The sequence below is a fragment of the Neocloeon triangulifer genome, unplaced genomic scaffold (genome assembly GCF_031216515.1).
Source record: "Neocloeon triangulifer isolate White Clay Creek 2 clone unplaced genomic scaffold, ASM3121651v1 ptg000002l, whole genome shotgun sequence".
NCBI lineage: Eukaryota > Metazoa > Arthropoda > Insecta > Ephemeroptera > Baetidae > Neocloeon > Neocloeon triangulifer.
Window position 1 is genome coordinate 3,633,999 of NW_026775545.1, and position 15,128 is coordinate 3,649,126.

Genomic DNA, 15,128 nt, shown 5'->3' on the forward strand with positions numbered 1-15,128 from the left:
CGAGCCAGCAGGTAGTGAAAGCTGGGAAAATTTAACTTGAACCGAATTGTTTCCCGGACAGCGCTGATAGAACATGACCTGGCACAAGTGGCATTTTAAATAAGGAGAGGTGTTTCTGCTTTCCTAAGTAAGCCTAACTTGAATGGATGATCAAAAATTTTGAATTAGCTGCAGGAACCTGTAGCTGAATAGATCTATGGGCTATGAGCAGCTATGAGTCTCAATAATGTGTGAATTTCAGATTGTATTCTTCAAAATTAAATTAATAATTATATGACTTCTAGGTAGTAATATTTTAAGAACTGTAACGCTCAAAACTCAAAATTATAAGAATAAAAATCCAATAGAAGAATTTGGCAAGTCGTGAAGCGAAAATCTTTGTTTATTTTACTCCTTATCTTTACTCATGAGCATACAGCCACAGTACCATGCAGTTTGATCAATGATCCTATCACATCAAAGAAAAAGAAAATGTCCAAGGAAAATAAAACCCTCGTAAAGCCAAAATTTTTGCTTAAACTTGAAATATATTAAAAAAAATTAATTCAAAAGAAGCGCACATTTTTTTGTAAAAATTTGGTAACAATTTATTGAGTTAAATTTTGAAGAAAAGCGAAAATATTTTAAGATCCCAATATGTTTGAAATCTTGGCAATTTTCTTTTAATAATTTTTTTTTTTTTTTGAGCCAGGTACAAAATAATTGTAAGAAAAAGTAAATTTGGACATTAGTGAAGAAATTACAAATTTGTATTTCCTAGATTCTGTAATTTATTAAAATTTTGACTCCATTGGATGGAAAAAAAAAATTATGATCAACTAAAAGACTAGCCTATCTGTGTCTCTTTAAAACACGAGCAAAATTGAAAAAAAAATATCACAGGCACTGTATAAAATCGGTATGAAATAGAAAAGTGTGACTGAAGTTCTGTTCGTCAGTGGTCATTCAAGCCCAGAGAATTGTCGTTTTGATAAGGGAATATGAAGAGGCAGAGTATAAATCTAACGGAGGCACTCAATAACCGTAGCACAATTATGGAAAATTAAAAGCGCGCCTCTGAAGCAGATCGTTGGCCTCGCGGCGCTTGAAAGAACGAAGCGCGCAGAGATAAATTCGCGGCAGCCGCGCTACACGCCGAGTAAAAAAAAAACCCACCTGCTGCCAGTCGATCTCTTTTGCCTTTTTATTCGCCCGATAAAAACACGTACGCGAATTAATATAAAACCGCGAGCGAAGGAACACCGAAGGATCACCACGGCGGCGCCGGACGATGGTGCTCAATCGCGAAGGTCACTTGTGGAGAGAGATGAAAATGCGCAAGGCCACTCGCATCTCGCATTAGCACTTCTTCTCTCGTCCGCACACAAACCCACCACCGTCCACTTTGCTTTTCCTCGCGGGCACAGCGCGCTGGACATGAGAAGATTAAAATGCGAATTGCGCCGACCTTCAGAAGATACACTCGGCTTAATTTGCACTCGCTTAATCAAAAATGCATTTTAATTATTAAAGAAATTGATTTGCGAAAAGAACAATGCCGATAATTGTAATTTATTTTTTTACTTTATCTAGCCTGCTAATAAATCATTGATAATGAATATTAACTTTTTATGAGATTTATATACATTTGCACATTATTTTGCTTCCCTCGCTAATGTGACAAAAATTGTAAACAAAAAATTCTATTTAAGCATTTTCACATTCATATTTTTCTTAAATGTCCTCAAATTATTAGCATGACATAAAAAGAGATAGAAAAAACAAATTTAATTGCTATAAGCTATGATATAAATAAGAAATAACAAACTATAAGCAAGTAAAAAGAACTTCATTAAAAATGAAAAAAAATAAAACACTGCAAATTTAATTTTGTCTAACTTAATATTTTGGCCCGAAGCATTGAAGTAATTTTCACAATCAGAGACAAATTTTGACGCTATGGTGATAAAATTGAAATAAATGTTTGAAATTTTACCTTTATGACAATTTGAAGGCTTCCAAAGACTGCGATGTCCTGATGTCTGAAAAAAAAACGAAATATTTTACAATATTTTACTTGTCCGACGACTTTTCTTCTTCTTTCGAAGAGAATAAAAGGCAAATAATTTGAATTATGTAGCCAATTTTTGCAAAAACATGCAAGATAAATAAATCCATTTTTATTAACATAAAAATTATTTTTAACTATTTCCTTTAATCCAGTTAATATACATATTTTCGTCATGGAAATTTTAATATTGTCTTCCATTCTCCACAAGCTGAATTTCACAAAAATACAAAAATTAGTGTTAATTTATTGCGTCTCATCAAAAAAGCATCAATAAATTTTGCGCGATTATAAATTTTATAATTTTTTCCACATGCATAAAATATAAGCTTTAAAAATTGCCATAATTTGTTACATACATGGATTATATTTTTGTGCTTCAATCGTTCCTTCAGTTTCTTCTTTCACTGCAGTAAAAATAGTTCGTAAAAGTAGTTTACAGAAGAAAACAGAATAAAACACGAATTCCATTCCAGCCACAAGACTGCCAGCTAACTCTGCTGCGCTCATGCATTGCGCGCTGGATTAATACGAGTTTTTGCTGCTCTGCTTTTTGTTTGTCGACTCCGGTAAATTTGCAAGTTCTGACATGCGTAACAAGTAACAGCAACTGCGTTTGGCGCGAGACTCTCACTACCCACCGTCTTGCATCTTGCAGCCAATTCTCCCTCTGTGCAGTTTCTGTTTCTGCCACTCTCGCACTCTCTACTTCTCTAGCAGCAGATTTAAAAGAGATACATAAAGAAAAAGCTCTTCGCTCGCGGTTTTCCGATTTTTTCTTCAACACTCTGCCGCATAGTATGTTTTCTACCTTCTAGGTACAATTATAGTCACATAAAATAACGATTGGGTATGTAAATAATTCATTTCTTACTTTATCAATTCTCGTCGGTATATCATCTTTCGTTGGCTCATACTGGCTTGTCTGGCTTTTCCGTGTCTCAAAACTCCGCAGGGCATGAACGTTGGCGTGATCCATCCTCATCCTCACAAATCATAGGTTAATTCTTAATTCTCTTGTTCTTCTCGCCAATCTAGAGTATTGCGCTATTATTACCTTGCAATTTACAATCCTTTCGTACATTTGTACCATTTCTACATATTAACTATGATATTAATCAAGCCTTAAGCCCATTATTTTTATATTTTCCCTTCAAGATTGTCAAACAAATATTAATTTGTATTTAACGTTTGATATTTATTTGTATGCTTTATATAATTTTCTTTGCTTGCTGCAGGTTTATGACATTGAATATGGTAGCTATAATTAATAATTGGAAATAATTATCGACGATGCCGGAATTGGCGAACAAAGATTTGAACTCTCAACCGACCGAGGTTAGTTAATTTATCCCTAAAATTGGTGCTTCGAATGTGTTGAAATGCAGTGAATGAAAATGATTATGATATTTGAATTCTTGTAGGGTGCGATCGAAGCTGCCTTGGCTGTTCCGGTGAAAGAGAAACGCTTGAAAAATAGTCCCAAGGCTGGTAAAAGAGGAACAAAATTGCCTCAGAAGCGGAGGAAGGAGGATGGTCCTCACAAAGAAAACAGCAAGAGCAGTGACAATGATGATCAGCAACCTCAAAAGGAGAGGAAAAGGAAGCGCAAGAGGGTTAGTTCTTTTTAGTTATTGTTGAAAAATTTAATTATAATAATTTTCATTAAAAAAATCGCAGATTCTAGAGCCTGTTGATGGGGATGTTGCCCAAGATAGCATTGCAGTTTTCCTCAAACAGCCTCATTTCAGAGAGTCTGAAGAGAAGCAAGAAAGTTTGTATTCTAAAATTTATTAAAAAACATTTCATATTTCTTTTATTATTTATAATCTAGGAGAAATGAGTTACATGATTTCTCTTGCTCTGATCCCATTGAAGGACTGCACTTCATCAGAACATCTATTTGTCATTAGAACTCACCTGAACGGACTTCAGCCGCAGCTCCAAATCAAACAACTGGCCAAGTAAATTTTTTGTGCTTTAAAAATTTTAATTTATTAATTTTAACATTATTTTAGGAGTTTGCTTTTCTTCTACGTTCGCAACAATTGTAGCCATACCCTGGAAAGGCCTCTTCTTGCCTTGATTCGGCTCCTGGCCGCCTCACAATGGCCTCAATTGGAAACTGCGGTGGTCGACGCAGTGCCCGACTGTCTCACTGTCCAAGAGGGCCCTCCTGTTGGCAACCTTGAGGCTGAATTCTTGGGCCATTTGGCTGGCTGGCTCAGTATCATTCAGAAAAGTCGAGGACATCTGCTTGCCATGATGAGTGAAATTCTTGGCCGTGGCGGACCACGAGCAGGTCCTTTGTGTTTGGGAGTTCTTAAGGTGTGGCCAGCGGCGCTTGGGAAGGGTCTTCTGGACGACTGTGTGCGCCATGCTATTTGGAAATTGGTGGAGGAAAAGCCATTTGAGACGTCTGACAAGCTCTGTCAGATTTTAGAGGTACACTTAAAAGCTAGAATTTTATGCGAGAGAAGATAAAATTCAAATTCTCATCTATAAATTAATTAATCATAATTTTTAATTTTACGCTAAATTTTTATAGTTGAAATTTATATTTCCAACGTTGCCTGTAGTTTTTTTTCTTCAAATATCATTCATGAAAAACAAATTCCTGATGAAAGTACAAACGTCTTGCGTTTCGTACAAACAAAATGAACATCGATATTTTTAACACTCGGTAAAAGGTGGTTTTGAAATAATTGTTAGTGTTTATTAGGGAATTATTATAATACATTAACAAACAATATAAATGAAAATAAAAATTATTTTATATTTTCAGAACTATTTGAAGGAACCTCCACCTTCCCTTGATGAAATCTTGGAAAATCTAGAGGCTGCGTTTAGCCGAGCAGAGTCACCAGCCGTCTTTGGAGCACTTTTGCTGGCCAGAATTTACGGACCAAAGTGGAGCCAAAAATACCTCCTGGAGACCATTTTGAACCCAATTTCTATGCCTGACGATGGTGTCAATGCAGCTTCTCAGGCTGTCCACACCATGGGTTTTATTGGCCACTCTCTGGGCTACGGACGCAGAAGTGGTTGTGCAGCTGCCAGAAGGACCATCACCACCTCAGTCCTGAAAGCCCTCGAGCTGGATCATGATTTAGCAGAGGCAGCCGCGACTGCTTTTGTGGCCACTTATGGCGCAGGCCGACCACTGATGCTAAAGAGATGCTTGCAGAGAATCCCAGCTGAGTTTGTTGGAGAACAATTCAAGCTCAGACTGGAGGCGTGGGGCCTCAAGAATTTGGAACCGATGGTTAGTTTTGAAAGTCTTCTCATATCGCCTCAGCACAGTTTAAGTAAAATTTATAATTTTTTGTATGCAGTTTCGGTTGAAGAACCGAGAGAGAAGGGAAGCGGACCAAGAAGTTCCTGAGGACAACCAGATTTTCAATCTGAAATTCCCTGAAACCGTCAAGGAACTTTTCTTTGATGACTACAGCACCACATTGCTTGATGACGAGTTACGATTTCCTGTTTGAGTTTTATCAAAGCCAGTAGAAATAGTAGAATGCATTAATTTTCTAAAAATACAACATTTGAGTGAGAAATTTCATTAAAAAAAATGCTACTAAAACTTGAATGATGAGATCCACTAATTAATTGCTATTCCAGACTATTTATGAATATTGGAACATTTTGAAATGTAAAAATATGAAAAGGATTTAAAGTATTTCAAATGTAAAATACAGAAAAAAGTATAAATCAGTATAAATTATGTAAACCATTGGTATAATCAGGAATATCTTGGATGTCACTAATTTTCCTAGCTGTTCAAGTAGAAGTTTGATTTTTATTTAAAACCAATGATAGATTGTCTTTGTATTAATAAATAAATAATATTTTCGGTAGAACAAAGAAGTGGAAAATTATTCGAATAGCATTATGAAGTACATGAATTTGCCACCTGGTTTTCAAATTGTAAAACTTGGTATTTTAAAAGTTTTTTAATTTTATTAATTTACGTTAATCAAATTTAATTTGAAATTCCTGGATTGATTTATTAAAAGCAAAATAATACTCGCATTTGGTAATGTGAGTTAGTGTTGAAATAATTGTTGCTACAATAAATGAGAATTAATTGGATTAATATTGGCTCATTTAAAAAATCAATGGACAAATGTTGCATAAATATTGAAATTTTGCAATATTATACCTACAATTTTTCATTTACTAGGGCGATACATATTAACATACATGACAAAGTCGACAAATGTTTTCCCGGTCTCCGCCAAGGGCCTGTCCTCTTCCACCTCAGCATTGTTTCCATAAGTCACCTCTCCAATCAAGTCTTCAACCTGATGAAAGTTTATTTATTATAACAAATATAAAAATATTATTTCAACTGTTGAAATTTTTTACCTTAGCATCGTCATCTCCAGCGGAACCATTATCATCGGATTCCACAGCATTGATTTGGCCTTGTGCAATCTGTTCGTTTTGCTGCTGAATATCTTCTCCAGCAGGGGTCTTGATCATGAGGCAAATTTAATCCAGTCATTTGGACCAAATTGCTGCCTTCCCCAAGGCCATAGAAATGCACACTTTGGAGGAAAAAAATTAATTATTTATAAATACACCACCATACACCACTTTTAAATAAATATAACTGGGATTTTTCTTATGTAATATCCAGCTTTATAAAACGAAAAAAAAAATGGAAAAACATCATCAGGAATTTCTTCAACTGCCGGCCTGGATCGTGAAATTCTTTATATAATACATTTATATACGTCTCTATGACGAACCCAAAACAAACAAACAAAGTTACATAATTAAGAAATTAAGCGATGCTTACATGAGACGTGAATGTTCCATTTTGCAAGGAACAAATAAGAGCTGCTGGGGTTGAATGAATTTTTAAACCGAAAGCGATCGATGCTAGGAAATTCGGCGATATTCCGAACCCCACATCAATTGGGCGCATTGTGTCGAATTCGCGCTCAAATCCAAATCCTCCATAGTGTGATTATGAAAAACTAGTCAAGAAAGCAATACAATTGCAATGCAAATATATTTTTGAGCTAATGTTAAAACTGAGTAAATAAATATTTCATTGAAAATTATTTGACAACATTTTAGTACAAAAACTATCCATATAAAGCGTTGTAAGTTGAAATTTCAAAGATATTCAATTGTTGACTTCACAATAATTTTGGAGTGTTCATTCTAACTGCGTTTACATTCAAAAATAACTGTTTACTTTTAAATGACTGTTAAAAAAAAATAAAATTGGCAAATTTAATAAATATATATATTATTGATTATAAGCAGACGAAAAATTTAAATTTTGTTGCAGAAAAAGAGGATGGATAAAAAAAAGAATTTTAAATATGTTTAATTCTCAACTTAAGATAATAAAATTTCTCCTTTACCAGACATTGCGTGGCACTCGCGACTCTGTCACTTCACGGTCAGCAAGCATTGTAGCGCTTTTTGAGTGGTGTGGTTGTTGGGTAGAGGTACTCAGCAATATCATCCATTAATTGCTGGCGCTTGATGTCTGTGCATAATAGAAGAGGATTAATAAACACATTGTAAAAAACTGTTTGTCCAAACTAATAAAAAAAAAAAAAACTGTAAAGTGATTCATTCCCACTGCGTTTGCATTAAAAAAATTAATGTAACTTCTTAATTTTTAGGGAATAGAAGGAAAAATTGACAAATTTAATATATTGATAAGAGCAGGCGAAAAATTTAAATTGTGATGCAGGTAAAGAGGATGGATAAAAGACTTTTCAATATGTTTTATTCTCAACTTAAGATTATAAAATTTCTCCTTACCTGCAGTTTTGCAGCGTGGCACTGCCAACTCTGTCTGTTCAAGGTCAGCAATCACTGGCTGCCGCAAAGGTACCATGGTAGAGTAATAGTCGTTTCTAGCAACCTGCTGAGTCTCTTGCTGATGTTCAGGCCCTGTGCATTATAGAAGGATACATTAGACACGTTGTGAAAACTGTTTGTCCAAACGAAGGAAAAAATGAACTTTGGAGTGTGCATTCCAACTGCGTTTGCATAAAAAAAAATACTGTAACTTCTTAATTTTTGGGGAATAGAAGGAAAAATTGACAAATTTAATATATTGATAAGAGCAGGCGAAAAATTTAAATTGTGATGCAGGTAAAGAGGATGGATAAAAGACTTTTCAATATGTTTTATTCTCAACTTAAGATAATAAAATTTCTCCTTACTAGACTCATTGCGTGGCACTCGCGACTCTGTCACTTCACGGTCAGCATTGTAGCGCTTTTTTAGTGGTGTGGTTGTTTGGTAGAGGTAGTGAGCAATGTCATCCATCATTTGCTGGCGCTTGATCTCTGTGCATTTTATAGAAGGATAAATAAGACACATTGTATAAAAAACGTTTTGCCCAAACTAAGGAAAAAAATCAATTATGGAGTGTTCATTCTAACTGCGTTTACATTCAAGAATTACTGTTTACTTCTTAATTTTCAGTTCAAATTAAAGAAAAATTGGTTTATTTTATATTTTATGACCATATATAAGAAAATATGTAAATTTAATAAGCAGACAAAAATTTTAATTGTGTTGCAGAAAAATAGGAATAAATTTGTACATATGTTTTATTCTCAACTTTAAATATATAAAATTTCTCCTTACCAGTCTCGCTGCCTGGCACACATGACCCAGCCATTAATTGTATCGACAAATTCTTCGCAACGACGCTTGCGAGTTGCAGTTGTCTGATCAGTGCTGAGCCTCTGTTTTTGCAAAATAGAAGAATGCATTTTACCAAAGTGAATAACAAAACCAAATCAATTCAGTTTTTTAGAGTTATTTATTTAAACTGTAATAATGCGCTTGGTTTCAAAATTTATTGCTGACTTTGGCATTTAAAAGGCTTATTTGATTCCTTAAAATTTAAATTTTTTCATAACTCATCTGAAAATAAACCCTTCAAAAAAGGAATATTTCGTTTCATTTTAATATAAAATTTTGTAACGGTCTTAACAATGATAAAAATGAACCTATTCAAAGAATTTTTCGAAACACAAGAAATTCTTTTAATTGTCAATTTATTTTCAGAATTATAATAATCCTAAGCAGTTTAAAAAATGATTTTTTTCAAGTTCATAAAATCATATTTTTTATTATTTAGAAACATATAATTTGCATGTCATCTTGAAAAAAGTTTCCAAATTGCAGACAATTTTCTTTTGATTAATATCAAATTTCAATGAATTCCTGGAAGAATTTATAAATATTCATTTGAATTAAAAAATTTCATAAATGAGATCTGAATTCTGCGATAAAAAAAATCGATCATTTTTAGCTCCTTTTGTGATACATCACTAAGGGAATTTTTAGAAATTTTGTGATGCTTAAATTTTTCAATACTCATCATTAACTGCAAAAAAAAACTTCCAAAAGGAATATTTCGAATCATAAAAAAATTCATTTTAATACAGAATTTTGTAACGGGCTTAAAAAGAATAAAAATCAATATCTATTCAAAAGAATTTTTTGAAACACAATAAATTCTTTATTTTTCATTTTGTTTTTGGATTTTTAATAATTCTAAGCAGATAATAAGCATAATTTTTTTTTTAAATTCATAAAGCAAAATAATTTTTATTTATAAACATATAATATCATATGCAAGTCATCTTGAAAAAGTTTCGATAATCAGACAATTTTCTTGAAAGTCCAACAAATCTCTTGATAAACATTCAAATTTGAATAAATCCGTGGAAGCATTTCCAAAAAAAAAATCACTCAAAATTAAAATTTTTATAAAAGAATTATTTCAAATTCAAAAAATTCTTTGTATTTAGACGTACAAAACGCTCTTTATGTGACAAAAAAACAATCAAAACTACCATAATTAATTTTTATCTAACCTCTTTGTCCTCAACTTTGGGCATCTTCTGGAGTTTTTCCTGTAGTTCCAGGCTTTTTTCCAAACCAAGCATTCCACAACGGCATTTTTCCAACAGCCAACACGTCCAACCTTGGTGAGAAAACTTGGCAGACTGGCAGAGTTGATCATTTGTTTCTTGTGTTTTTATCTAGTTTTCAACAATGTGTATAGTTCTTATATCCATACAACAATACCAAATTTTTGTTGTTAGATCCCAAAACAACAAGAAAATAGTGCATGCTTTCTTCCGCCAAAGGCAGTCATAAGCAGCACCGTCAGATTGGCCGTTTTTATTTAACACTTTCAGACTTTCACAGAGGGCATCAGGTGTGCTTCTCGCAAGGGTTTTCGTGGTGGCCATAGAGATCCTTTTACTCAGCTTTTATTTTATCCTCGCTCTATCTGTTATTCTGTTGGCCCTATCAGCCTCTGATGTAGGCGAAGATTCATGGCTATTTTATTACTATATTTATTTTTGTTTATACATAATTTAACACCACTATATTATCTCATATCGCCTTGCCCTTGCACACAAAATTTTGGCACCGGTTTTTTCTTTTACAAATTCTAACGACATTTTCCTTTTCCAGTTGTTTTATACAAAAATAATGAGTTGCACGGAAAGGGGCGATCAGCAGGACTACGTGAAGGCCGCAAAGAAAGCCCTCAGTGGAGCGACATTGCAGAGTTTCTTGTCAGGAGGCTTCCTCAGCAACGATTCAAGGGATCCTCAAACTTCTGAAGAATGCCGAGAGGAAGGCAACAACTTCTACAGACGACAGCAATATTACCAAGCAATCAGCAGCTACTCGAAGGCCTACGCCTTGGCAAAAGGACGTCCGAGGGACGCAAGTTTGGCTGTTGCAAATAGGAGCGCCGTTCACGCAGCGCTAGGCTTTTTCAAGGAATGCATTTCCGATGTCAAACTTGCGCTGTCGATGAACTATCCTGACGAGCTGAAGTACAAGTTGTACCAAAGACTGGCGGTTTGTTACAAGGCCACGAAGAACAAGCAGTTGGCTGAAGAATATTATTTCATGAGCCAGACATGTATCCAGGAAAAAGTGGCCGCAGCTAAAAGGGAGGCTGCTCTTGCCAATTTGAAGCAGGAGTATGAAAAGTCAACAAAACCACAAAGCAACATAATTCGAATTGAGTTCAAGAAGCCCCCAAACCTAAGCGATGGCTCGCGAAGAGACATGCCAGGGGTTTCGGCTGCTTTGTGCATTAAGGAGAATTCCAATTATGGACAGCATTTTGTAGCCAAAAGAAATATTCAGACAGGTGAGAAAGGAATTTTAAATATTAAAGAATTTTAATGACTCGATCTTTATAATATTTTTATATAGGGGAAGTACTGTTCGTCGAGGAGCCTTTGGTGTGTGGCTTGGTGGAAAAGAGGAACCGAGAAATGAACGAGTTTGTCACAAGCTTCACTCACTGCTTCCACTGTTTCAAACTATGTTTCACTTTGTCACCCTGTGACCACTGCTCATTTGTTAGTGTAATTTTTTTCATCCAGCTTATATTAAACAAACTATTTCATACAGGCAATGTTCTGCAGTAATGAATGCAAAAAGGAGGCCTGGAAAAATTACCATGAAATTGAATGCAAAGCCCGCAGCACCTTCGACAAGTTGCGTCACCGTGAAGATTACACAACCAACAGCATCATGGTGGTCACTTGTGTGAGATTCGTGGCAACCTTTGGAGTGGATGTTTGCATCGCAGCCATGATTAACCCAGAGTCTGCCCCAAAGAAAATGAAAGACTTCCTCAGCTTACCACCAGCATTTTACGCAATGGAGACGGTTGATAGTACAAGACGCCTTGCGTTGAATTTGGCCTCACTATGTTTTGGCCTTAGTGGTTGGAAGAGGATCAAGCTGGCCGAGTTTATGGTCTTGTCATTGATGGTGTACAAAAGGAACACCTATAGCATCAGCATCCCTCAGCTCCAAGTACAAAACTACTTATTACCTACTAAACAAAACTCTTAATTTTGGAATTTGTTTCAGGCTGAAACTGAATACAAAAACAACTTTTTCAGCATTGGTTGGGGATTGAACAAGCACGCAGCTCGCATCATTCATAGTTGCTCCCCAAACGTTATTGGCGTCAACTATATGAAGACTCATGTGGCTTTAGCCTACAGACCAATTCGTAAAGGGGAACCAATTTCAACAAATTATATTGATAACTGTGCCCTAGAAAGCGTGGCAGATAGACGAGAGCAACTTATGCACCAGTATAACTTCCACTGCAAGTGTGAATCTTGTGGAAATGGGTGAGAAATAGAATAATTTATATATTGTTTAATTTAATTTCAATTTAGGTTAAAAGCAATGGTTCCCACGATTTAATTTAGCTCTAGAACCGCAGAACGTGGATATTTCAATATCTACACCGGGGAACTTCTCTTAATTTTGTTCTTATTATTATTATTAAATTTACCTCTATGTAACATCCGCAAGTTACATTAATTCAAATTAATGTGGGTTGTTGTCAAGCATTTTGATTGGATTTGAATACTTTTGCCCAATAAGAGAACTCAAACAACAGTCGCATCTAATCGTTTTACATTTTTGCAATGCACAGATCTAGCATCAATGGGTCAAGTTTTGGGGAAAGAATTAAGAAACTATTTAATAATTTGTTTAAATCTTTTAGGTGGGCACCAAAGACCATCAAATCTGAGAGAATCTTCCAAAACAATCCTAGTTTAAGAACGGTCATGGTGCCTATGGCCGACTGGATTTTTGCTGAGGATGCCCTTTCTGCCAAGGACATCAACTCTATTGTCAGCAAGGTGCACTTGCAACAATGCCTGAAAGCTCAAGACATGTTCCTGAAGGTGAAGGTGCCAAAGATGGAGGAAGTTTTTCTCTACATCAAAAGGTTCATTAGCCTTCACTATACATACGATTCACTTCGAATCTACTATGGAGGAAATAAAGGTGACCCATACCTGTTCCCTTACAAATTAGACAATCCAATGGGCACAGGTCGTTGGCCAACACCAACAGAATAAGGTGCATGCATTAGTTCATAGGAATAAGAACGCAAGAAGTTTTGGTTGAGAGTAAACATATTATTTTGTGAAATATAATTTGAAGATGTAATGAAATAATAAATAGCTGGAGTAAACAATAAATAGCCCGTACTTGTTTAAGTTAGCCTCTCTTAGTGCTGTCTTGACAGTTGAATGACAAGTCGGCCCAGTCAGGGATCTTGGGCAATTTCTGATAGTCCTCCTTCAAGACTGACCTCTTGACGATGCTGTTGGTTGCTCCCATGATGGCTCCTACGGAAAAGGTTTTGAGGTCCAGGATAGTTTCGCAAAATCAAGGCTTACCTCCGAGCCAGGCAACATAGTTTTCTTTCGCAGGAGGAGAATGGAAGCAGAATGTCTTTAGCGCCAATTTTTTTATGTATTGGGGAGTGACAAGGAGGTCCTGTAGCTCTTGTTGCAGTCTGGCCTTCAATCCGAGAGCCATTGAAGTGCCGCCAATCAAAACAATGTTCTCCGCAAGAGGAACACGAGTGTCAACAGGGCACTGGGAAATAGTGTAGGTTGTCATTTAAATTTTATTGCAACTTGAAATCAAAGGAATTTATTATACCTTCAAAATAGCATCCAAAATCATTGTGGCAATTGACATCAGGTCGTTGTCGAGCTCAAAGAGAACTTCGTAGGCCAACTCCCTGGCTGTTCCGGGCACTGTGATGCTCCTTTCACCTCCAAGGGGATAAACTAGTTCAGGTGGAGGCTTCGGTGCTGTCACAGATGGTTCTTTGAGAGACGCCTGGATCATTTGTGCTCGGTCCAGTCTAGTCACAAAACAACCTCGAACTGAAAATACAAATAGGAAATTAGAACTTATCCATTCTAATAATGAAGTTTTCAGTGAAAAATCTTAAAAATTTAAAATGCTTTTTTATATTAAAATTAAGCTTATCACACCTTTAATGTCTTCAATTGTGCTGCTCGGCAGGGGCTTTGCTTTCAAATAAAATTGTTCCTCCTCCTTGCACTGAGATTCAAGCAATTTCTTAAGATTACTGAAAGAAGTTAATGCTTTAAAATTTAATAAAAATTGATTATGCAAAGAATTACTTCTCAACTGCTTCTCCTGCAAAAGCAAGTGCCTGGTATGCATGCAGGACAGGTGTGTTTTCTACAACAGGGATGAGAATGGCCTCTTTGTAGCCGATGTCGAGTACCAGTGCGGTCGGAACAGCCAAGGTGTATAAACTGACCATGTGGCTTGGCACCAAGCAAACGGAAGCCAACTAAAAATTAAAAGAAAATATCAATATAGTGCTTCATGTTTACTGGATTACACTTGGAGTGAATAAATAATAAAATTTCTATTTTCTTGGAGTTTAAATTTATTTAACTTTTTCAGGTTTTAATGAATTTTACATTAAATAGTTCTAATTTATTTAAATTTTATTTACTTATTTATTTTAATTAATTTAAATAGTTACCTCATAATAATTAAAAAGCACTTTCGCCAAAGTGTCCCTCTCTATAGAAGGGCTTAATAAGGACTCAACTATCACCACTTTCCTGTCCTTGGGTGTGACCAGCAAATACCTATGAAATACCAACAAAGTGATTAATATAAAATTAATTATTCAGAATAAAAAAAAATCGTACTTGAAGAAAAGAATGTGGACAAAGTCGACTAAATTTTGGAACAATTGATCGGGGGTTTTGTAATCAAAAACTTTCAAGGTAATTCCAGTCGCTTTGCATTGAAACTCAGTCGGAATAATGCATCTCGGGCCACTCTCTCCTGCAAAACCACACCTGCAATTTGAGAAAAAAATATTAGCTGCTTTATTAAAATCGAAGCATTAAAATAAATCAAATATTATTTTCATGCGAATCAAAACTGGCCGGCTTATTCTCTCACTTGGTGTAGGCTTTCCCGATGTCCAGCACGACGACTGGTCGCTCTGATATCAAATTTCTGCCCTCGTACAGCATCCTGAATGCTGCAGGGTCAGCGCCCTTTGCAGTTTTTCCTTCACTCATGTGAAATTCGAGAGTAAATTGCACTCTGAAAGTTAAATATTATTTCACTACCAAAGTCACCAAAGTGCCGAAAGACAAAAAAAGTAAAAAGACAACATAGAAGTGGGCGTGACTGCGCTCTTTGTTATGTGTTTTGTTTCTTTTGA

General features: G+C 35.5%; 5 protein-coding genes across 9 annotated transcripts in view; 2 read left to right on the top strand and 3 right to left on the bottom strand.

Annotated features, from left to right (window-relative positions):
- Positions 1-2,714, bottom strand: part of LOC132205513 (multiple PDZ domain protein-like) — a 20,874-nt gene extending 18,160 nt beyond the window's left edge. Inside the window, exons 1-2 of the mRNA XM_059634606.1 lie at positions 2,689-2,714; positions 1,976-2,021 (exon numbers count right to left, since the gene is read on the bottom strand). The gene's annotated coding sequence lies outside the window, so the exon portion shown is untranslated. The remainder of the gene's footprint in view (positions 1-1,975; positions 2,022-2,688) is intronic.
- LOC132205512 (uncharacterized) lies at positions 2,695-6,121 on the top strand. 4 transcript variants are annotated; one of them, XM_059634602.1, is made up of 9 exons: positions 2,696-2,897; positions 3,003-3,047; positions 3,286-3,385; positions 3,472-3,663; positions 3,728-3,821; positions 3,882-4,011; positions 4,066-4,492; positions 4,833-5,312; positions 5,383-6,121. In XM_059634602.1, exons 3-9 carry the CDS (start codon positions 3,341-3,343, stop codon positions 5,536-5,538), a joined length of 1,524 nt encoding a protein of 507 aa, XP_059490585.1. In that variant the 5' UTR covers positions 2,696-2,897; positions 3,003-3,047; positions 3,286-3,340; the 3' UTR covers positions 5,539-6,121. The 4 variants fall into 4 exon arrangements, with proteins under 4 accessions (XP_059490586.1, XP_059490585.1, XP_059490588.1 ...); XM_059634605.1 differs by having other exon boundaries at positions 2,696-2,865; XM_059634603.1 differs by lacking the exon at positions 3,003-3,047 and having other exon boundaries at positions 2,695-2,897.
- On the bottom strand, positions 5,984-10,495 carry LOC132205517 (uncharacterized). Of its 2 annotated transcripts, XR_009442711.1 has the most exons (7): positions 9,919-10,491; positions 8,678-8,778; positions 8,248-8,373; positions 7,841-7,972; positions 7,432-7,559; positions 6,419-6,600; positions 5,984-6,354 (listed from the first exon to the last, which is right to left on the bottom strand). XR_009442711.1 is itself a non-coding variant. In XM_059634609.1 (6 exons), exons 1-5 carry the CDS (start codon positions 10,065-10,067, stop codon positions 7,471-7,473), a joined length of 597 nt encoding a protein of 198 aa, XP_059490592.1. In that variant the 5' UTR covers positions 10,068-10,495; the 3' UTR covers positions 6,926-7,035; positions 7,432-7,470. The 2 variants fall into 2 exon arrangements, 1 of the variants encoding a protein (XP_059490592.1); XM_059634609.1 differs by lacking the exons at positions 5,984-6,354; positions 6,419-6,600 and adding an exon at positions 6,926-7,035 and having other exon boundaries at positions 9,919-10,495.
- LOC132205511 (uncharacterized) lies at positions 10,229-13,090 on the top strand. The gene is made up of 6 exons (XM_059634601.1): positions 10,229-10,372; positions 10,529-11,222; positions 11,288-11,436; positions 11,489-11,899; positions 11,957-12,225; positions 12,609-13,090. The coding sequence occupies exons 2-6, from the start codon at positions 10,547-10,549 to the stop codon at positions 12,967-12,969; spliced, it is 1,866 nt and encodes a 621-aa protein (XP_059490584.1). The 5' UTR covers positions 10,229-10,372; positions 10,529-10,546; the 3' UTR covers positions 12,970-13,090.
- Positions 12,997-15,096, bottom strand: LOC132205516 (actin-related protein 10). Its single transcript, XM_059634608.1, has 8 exons — positions 14,861-15,096; positions 14,602-14,754; positions 14,430-14,538; positions 14,056-14,231; positions 13,903-14,000; positions 13,562-13,791; positions 13,294-13,495; positions 12,997-13,242 (listed from the first exon to the last, which is right to left on the bottom strand). The coding sequence occupies exons 1-8, from the start codon at positions 14,980-14,982 to the stop codon at positions 13,112-13,114; spliced, it is 1,221 nt and encodes a 406-aa protein (XP_059490591.1). The 5' UTR covers positions 14,983-15,096; the 3' UTR covers positions 12,997-13,111.
- Between the last annotated feature and the right edge of the window lie 32 nt (positions 15,097-15,128).